The sequence below is a fragment of the Otolemur garnettii genome, unplaced genomic scaffold (assembly GCF_000181295.1).
Source record: "Otolemur garnettii isolate 467f Iridium unplaced genomic scaffold, OtoGar3 scaffold00003, whole genome shotgun sequence".
NCBI lineage: Eukaryota > Metazoa > Chordata > Mammalia > Primates > Galagidae > Otolemur > Otolemur garnettii.
In genome coordinates, this window is record NW_003852398.1 from 24,857,034 (window position 1) to 24,864,936 (window position 7,903).

The 7,903-nt window shown below is 43.7% G+C and overlaps 1 protein-coding gene across 1 annotated transcript in view; it reads left to right on the forward strand.

Annotated features, from left to right (window-relative positions):
* SLC36A3 (solute carrier family 36 member 3) overlaps positions 1 to 7,903 on the forward strand; it is a 29,690-nt gene that overhangs the window by 18,347 nt on the left and 3,440 nt on the right. The window contains exons 6-9 of the mRNA XM_003782027.1: positions 334 to 552; positions 3,406 to 3,504; positions 3,897 to 4,063; positions 7,254 to 7,423. Coding sequence (XP_003782075.1) covers positions 334 to 552; positions 3,406 to 3,504; positions 3,897 to 4,063; positions 7,254 to 7,423 — 655 coding nt within the window. The remainder of the gene's footprint in view (positions 1 to 333; positions 553 to 3,405; positions 3,505 to 3,896; positions 4,064 to 7,253; positions 7,424 to 7,903) is intronic.

The following is a 7,903-nucleotide window of genomic DNA, read 5'->3' on the forward strand; positions in this document are numbered from 1 at the left end:
TCTGGTGGGGAAGAAAATGTTGGACTAGATGACAAAAAGACCCTTCATCTTTAGGGCTTTAAGATTTTAAGGGTTTCTGATAGTTGAAATCACAGGCACTACAGATAAGGTTGGCAAATTTGGCACATAAAAGTAGATGACACCAGGTAAATATGAATTTCAGATAAGTAGCAAATAATATTTTCTTTTTACTATAAGTATGTCCTATGCAATATTGGAAGGCGTATTTGTACTAAAAGGTTATGTCAGTTATGTAAAATTCAAATTCAAGTGGTGCCCTGCATTTTATCTGGCTTCCCTAACCGCACCACCTTTCATTATGCCGTGTGTCAGATGGTAGAAGAAGCCCAGGTGACCTCCAACAGCTGCGAACCCAGGAAGATCCTGCTGCTGACCCCGGTCCTGGACATTCGTTTCTACATGCTGACGATCCTGCCTTTCCTGGTCCTGTTGGTGTTCATCCAGAACCTCAAGGTGCTGTCCTTCTTCTCGACATTGGCCAACATCACCACCCTGGGGAGCATGGCTCTCATCTTTGAGTATATCATGCAGGTCTGTGCCTGAAACCACTGCAGAAGGTAGTCAGGGTCTTGGGTCTCTGAGACACCTGGGGAGGGTTGTTAGCACATGGGCACGTGAAGGTGAAGAAGAGGATCCCTGGCTCTGAGCAGCTCCTGCTAGTGTGACAACTAGGAACACTTCTTCCCCATAAGCTGTAAGAGCTAATCATCACCATCATCAACATCATTGGGTAACAATGAGTCATTCAACAAACAGTTACTGAATACCTTCTGTGATCCAGGTATTGTGCAAGGGCTGGGGGTTCTGCGGTAAGTAAAAACAGGGTGTTTGCTGTCACAGAGGCTGCATTCACTTGGGGAAATAAACGTCGGTCAAATAACCAACAAAAATTGTAAAAGTGGTAGGTGGATGGGGGAAACATGAACGATAAAGGAATTTTACTTACTTGGTGCCAAGTTCTTCACATATATTAGCTCATTGAATCTTTATAATGATACTATTTTAGACGTAAAATTGGCCCTCCCTATCTATGTGTTTTATATCTGTGGATTCTACCAACTTCAGATGGAAAATTTGGGAGGAAAAAACTGAAAATAATGGAACGACAAAAAATAATGCAAATTAAAAAGCAATATGGTATAATAACTATTTGCACAGATTTACATTGTAGTAGGTACTACAAGTAATGTAGAGACGAATTAAAGTATATAAGAGGGTATATACATAGGTTATTATGTAAATACTATACCATTTTATATCAGGGACTTGAGCATCTGTAGATTTTGGTATCCAGGGAGGTCTCAGAACCAATCCCCTGAGCATACCAAGAACTACTATCTTTATACTCAGTTTATAGACAAGGAAACTGATGAACAAAGGAACTTTTTCACTAGTTGCAATTTGCCTTCAAAGTCAATGCTATACTCTCATCACAGGCCATGAAATTCCATTATAGTTTCACTTTTTTGAGTCTAAAAGTCTTTGGAGTTGTGTTAGTTTCCTGTTGCTTCTGTAACAAATTGCCACAAATCTAGTGGATTAGAACGGCACAGACTTAGTGTACAGTTCTGGAGGTCTCACTGGCAGGGCTGCATGCCTTTCTGGAGGCTCTGGGAGAGGACCTGGTTTTTTGCCTTCTCTGGCTTCTCGCTGCTGCCCCCCAGGCGTTGGCCTGGGGCTCCTTCCTTGTCCCCAGGCAGCAACCTCAGGTCAGTCTTATCCATGCTGCTGTCCCTCTCATCTTCTCTTCCAATTCCCCCTTCCACTTTTAGAGACTTTTGTCCCACGCAGATAATCTAGGATAATCTCTTTATCTTAAGTTTGGCTGATAGCCATGCTTTTTTGTTGTTGTTGTCGTTGTTAATCAGGCCCAGGTGAGGTTTGAACTCACCACCCCTGGTGTGCAGGGCCAGCACGCTAACCACTGAGCGACGACGCCCAGCTAGCAACCTTGATTCAATCCAAAAATTTAATTCTCCCTTGCTATGTAACATAATATATTCACAAGTTCTAGAGGTTAGGATGTGAAGATCTGTGAGGAGACATTATTGCACCCACCACAGAAGTCTGTTAAAATAATCATTCCTGGGTGGCGCCTGTGGCTCAAAGGAGTAGGGCGCCGGCCCCATATGCCGGAGGTGGCAGGTTCAAACCAGACCTGGCCAAGAACTGCAAAATAACCATCATCATCATCATCATCATCATCATTATCATTCCTCCCAGGCGGTGCCTGTGGCTCAAAGGAGTAGAGCACCAGCCCCATATGCCAAGGTGGTGGGTTCAAACCCAGCCCTGGCCAAAAAAAAAAAAAAAAACCTGCAAAATAATAATAATAATAATAATCATTCCTCCCTCTATCCATGATAGTCGCTGTACCAGCTAGCAGACTGCACAGCTTGAAAGAAATAATTGTAAAGCGGTGTTAGAGGACTGGGAACCAGGAGACCTGACTTCTTCTCTTGGCTGTGTCACTAACTTAAACCGTGGCCTGGGCTGTGTCCCTTCTCCTCCCTGTGACTCTCTTTCTCCATGTGTAATGATGGGAGGGTTCCCAACAGCCAAAAGATGGAAATGTCTCAAGTGTCCATCCACTGATAAATGGATGAACAAACTTTTGTATATACAGTAACCCCCACAGCTGACCACCTCCCTAATACCGATTGTCTCCTGAAGTTGGCCTAATTTTCATAGAGTGGACAAGCACCGCGCCTACATGTTAGTCCAGTAGGCCTAGTTCCTTATGGTGACCACCTCTGTACATTGATCAGTTAGTTAGAGTCCCTTGGGTGGTCAATTTGCAGAAGTTCTACTGTCTGCACACACATGCGCACACTCTCACATAGACGGGAACAATATTCAGCCATAAAGAGGAAGAAAACTCTGGCACATGTTACAACATCAACAAACCTTAAAGACATCAAGCTAAGTGAAATAAGCCGGACACAAAAAGAAAAATAGTGTATGATTCCAGTTATCTGAGCCACCTAGAATAGTTAAATTCATGGAGAAAGTAAAATCAAAGAAGTGACCAGGAGGCTGGGTAGTGGGTTAGAAATATTTAACAGACACAGTTTCAGTTTGAGATGATGAAAAAGCTCTGGAGATGGATAATGGTGATGGGTACATAACAAAGTGAATGCACTTAATGCGCCACTGATTGTATACTTAAAAATGCTTAAATTGGTTAAGTTTTATGTGTATTTTAACACCATAAAAATTAAAAAATAAATAACCATTTAAGAAAATGAGAAGGCTGACTGAGCTCTCATATCTTCATGGTGCTGCTAACACTGATTTTCTCTGTTGAGGTCAGGGGCGACCCAGCTGTCTACCAGGCAAAGATCTGGGGTCAAAGCCAATGCCCTTTGTTCTTCTTTTTTTCAGGGGATTCCATATCCCAGCAACCTACCTCTGGCGGCAAACTGGAAGACCTTTGTGCTGTTCTTTGGTACAGCCATCTTCACATTTGAAGGTGTCGGTATGGTAAGACTGCGGGGCTTGAGTGAGTGGTCCCTTGTGCTTCTTTAGAGTGGCCAGCTGTGATTCCACATGTCTAAAGAATCAGTATTTATGAAAAGTGCAAAATATTATCTCCTGGTGGAGAGAAAGTCAGTCCCCTACACAGGATGCATACTGCTCCCATGTACCTTCAAGGCTGAGTGACAACTCACTAGTCAGCCGAGGTGGAGCAGGGCATTTCTGGGAATAGAAAGCATGAGAAAAAATGAAAGGGGATGTGGCCATGTAGATAGGCCCCTTCCTGAGTCTGGAACCCCCTGGAGAAGGACATCTGTGCTTATGGGGAGGACCCGGCTCCTCAACAATGGGCCACATCTCTTTCTATCTCATCTTCCCTTAATTTTTTTCATCCCCAGGTTCTACCTCTCAAAAACCAAATGAAGAATCCACAACAGTTTTCCTTTGTTCTGTACTTGGGAATGTCACTTGTCATCAGCCTCTACATCTGCCTGGGGACACTGGGGTATATGAAGTTTGGGTCAGATACCCAGGCCAGCATCACCCTCAACTTGCCCAATTGCTGGTACGTCCCTGCCCTCCTGGGTGTGGGGTAGGGGAAGACATGGGATCTGAGCCTGAGCAGCAGAATGGGGCATGCCCTGGAGTTATAATCACCAATAAATCCTGGCTGTTAATATTAGCATTCATTATAATAATGGTAAGTTTCATAATCCAGATACTGTGTATTTATTTAATTCTTACAACAGCCCTATGAGTTAGCATTATTATTAACTCCAGTTAATAAAGGAATGAATTGATATTTGGAAAAGCTGCAAGTAATTTGCCTGGCTCACATTGTTTGTAAGAAGCTGAAACTTGATTCCAATCTGTCTGACTCTAAAGTGCCAAGTCTCTAAAAACATAAATGATCTGGGACTGTTTGGGAAACAGAAACAGCAACAACAAAAAGTCTAATGTACTCATGCACTCATCCTCAGGCCTCCAGTTGTAGAAATTCATGTAGGCTGTCATTTTTGTGCTCTACCTGGAACTTGGTCTGGAGTTCCTGTATTCAATCCTTCATCCAGGAAACATTTGGGGGGCTGGTACATAGCATGTACTCATCAACTGCTAGTTATTATCATTGTTAGCCATACTGGGTACATGTGACTAAGTAACCAGTGTACCCAAGTGTTTAAGAGCAAAGGTTCTAAAGCTGACTCATGGGATTTATATCTTAGCTCTTATATGACCTTGGGCTAGCTACCTAGTATGGTAAGCCTGGTTTCCATCCTCATCAGCACCAAGCCCTATTTGTATCAGTCTGGGCAAGCTATGTTATGCTCCAATAATAAGCAACTCTGAAATCTCAAAGGCTGAACATCTGAATGCTTAAATCTATTCTCATGCTACACATCCCTTATGGGATGGCTAAGGTTAATCTGCCCCACCCCCACTCCAGGACCTAGCCACTTTCTAAAATGTTGCTAGTTGCCAAGGCAGAGAGTACAGTGAATCATGCCCTTTCCAAGGAAGCTGGTAAAATGTCCTTGGAAGTGACATACATCTATCTTCCCTGCTCACGCTTCAATAGTCAAAGCAAGTCACATGATGACACCTCACTCTGGGAGGGCAGGAAAGTACAATCCCACCACATGCCTGGAAGGAGTTGGTGAAGAGGACAATGGTTGCCAGGCTACCTCATGAAGTGAGTGTAAGGATTAGTTGGTTTAACATACAGAAACTGCTTGGGAGAGTGACTGGCACAGAGCAAGCTCTCACTGAGTGCTAGCTATTATCATCATCACAGGTCCCCACAGCCTTGGTCTTTCTGAAATGAGTAGGGTGATAGCGCCTTCAATTCTCATAAAGTCAGAGCTGCAGAATGAGAAAAATGTCCCCAGACTCACCCACCCACATCACTGTATGGAGATAATGACTAGATGAGATAGGAAATGTAGGATTTCTTTGAAGTTGTACCTCATTTTACACAAGACATCATCCAAATATGTTGTTCTCATTCTGAGCAATTTGAGCTGTGTCAGCTACCTTGAGCAGGGTACTTTCCTTCCTGGGACCTCAGCGAGAACATGTGGGCATTGAACTCCATCAGGATTTCAAACCTACTGATGTGAAGCTAGCTGGGCATTAGATTCTTCAGGAGAGCCTTAAAAACAAATCTCTTCCCAATAACAAAAAGACTAATGACCCGAGAAGAAATGGGCAAAGGGCATGGGCAAACATTTCACAGACAAATAAAACAAATGATGGCCAGACAGATAAAAAGGTGCTTAAAAAGATAACAGAAATGCCAGTTTAAAAAACCCAATGGCAAATGGTGCCTGTGGCTCAAAGGAGTAGGTCGCCAGCCCATATACTGGAGGTGGTGGGTTCAAATCTGGCCCCAGACAAAAACTGCAAAAAAAAAAAAGGACCAGCAATCCTTCACACACTGTTTTGGATGACAGTCCTTTTATATGGTAGGACAACAAATAGGCAATATGTCAATAGCTATCGAAATTTAAAATCACGTAAAGCTTTGCCTGGCATTTCTATTTCTGCAGTTGTATACTATAAGTGCATAGATGCATGTACAAAGTGTTCTTCATGGTGTTATTTGCTTGGAACAAAGACAGAGTAATCTAAATATTTATTAATTGGTGATCAATTAAAAAAGTTATGATCTATCCATGCCACTGGAATACCAAGCAGCTATTAAATAGAAGAGCCTATGAGTACAGGTAGGGAACAATATTCAAGAAGGAGGGGGTGAAGAAAAGAAAGGAGTTCCACAGCGTGTGGAGGAATATCGCGGTGTACGTGTGCATTCGCGGACATGTGTGTACTCGTGTGTGTGTGTTCCTACAATCTATATAGGCTTGTACTTACACAGATTGTGTCTGGAGGGGCCACAGGAAAACTCCAAGTGATTTGCCGGTGGAAAGAGGAGCTGGAAACTAGAAATCAAGAGTGGGAAGGATGCTTTTCACCATATCCCTCTTGCACTGTAAATTTTAGTCTTTGCAGATATTACTTTATTAAAAAATTAAAAGAAAGGCTCGGCACCTGTGGCTCAAGCAGCTAAGGCGCCAGCCACATACACCTAAGGTGGCGGGTTCGAATCCCCAACCTGGGCCCGCCAAACAACAATGACGGCTGCAACTAAAAAATGGCCAGGCGTTGTAGCAGGCGCCTGTGGTCCCAGCTACTTGGGAGGCTGAGGCAGGAGACTCGCTTGAGCCCAGGAGTTGGAGGTTGCTATGAGCTGTGATGCCATGGCACTCTACCCAGGGGGATAGCTTGAGGCTCTGTCTCAAAAAAAAAAAAAAAAAAATTAAAAGAAAGCCATAGATTCCTGGGTCACAGGTCTGCTGACTCTGCATCTCCAAAAAGGTGCACTTTTAATAGTTTCCCAGGTAGCCCTGGAGGCCATTCTGGCCTGAGTCATGAGACAGCAGCTAGTTCTATAACTCAATGGCAAATAATGCGTTAAGTATCCTTTTTCTGAAATGCTTGGGACCAGAAGTATTTCAGATTTTGGAGTCTTTGCATTATACCTACTGGTTCAGCATCCCTAATCAGAAAATCGGACATCTGAAATGCTCCAGTGAGTGCTTCCTTTGTATGTCATGTCAGTTCTCCTAAAGTTTCAGATTTTGGAGCATTTCGGGTTGGGGATTTTGGGAGTGGATACTAAACCTGTAGCAGCTTCCGAGCAATGAGTGAGTCCTGAGTGCCACATCACCTTTCCTGCCCTGTCCATCTGTCTGCAGGTTGTACCAGTCGGTCAAGCTGATGTACTCCATTGGCATCTTCTTCACCTACGCCCTCCAGTTCCATGTTCCAGCTGAGATCATCATCCCATTCGCCATCTCCCAGGTGTCAGAGCAGTGGGCACTGTTTGTAGACCTGTCTGTCCGCACAGGCTTGGTCTGTCTGACCTGTGAGTAGGACAAAAGGGTATTCTTTGCCCAAAGCTATAACAAGGAGTCACACTGGCTCCCATTCCGGGGCCATTGGCTCTGCCATTTGCCTTCTTTGTGACCTAGGGCAAGTGCTTTGTCTCCCTGGACCTCAATTTTTCCACCTGAAATGGAGCTTAACAGAACTACCAAGTAATAGTTACACTAATCTCTACTGCTTACTCAGAGAGGTATAGACTGGCTGGTTTACAGGACAAAGAAGTACCACGCATTTCATCACCCTTCTGTATGCCTCCTGTATGTCAAGCACTGCATTGACATTATCTGATTATTTAATATTCATGACAGCGTAGCAGAGAAATTAAGTAACATGCCCAAGTCATCCATGCTAAGTGACAGATCTGGGATTTGAACACAGGGTGTGTAGCACCAAAGCTCATGTTTTCCATCATGCCATACTCCTTCCTATCATAAATTCTAGGCTTGGTGACTGTGGCTCA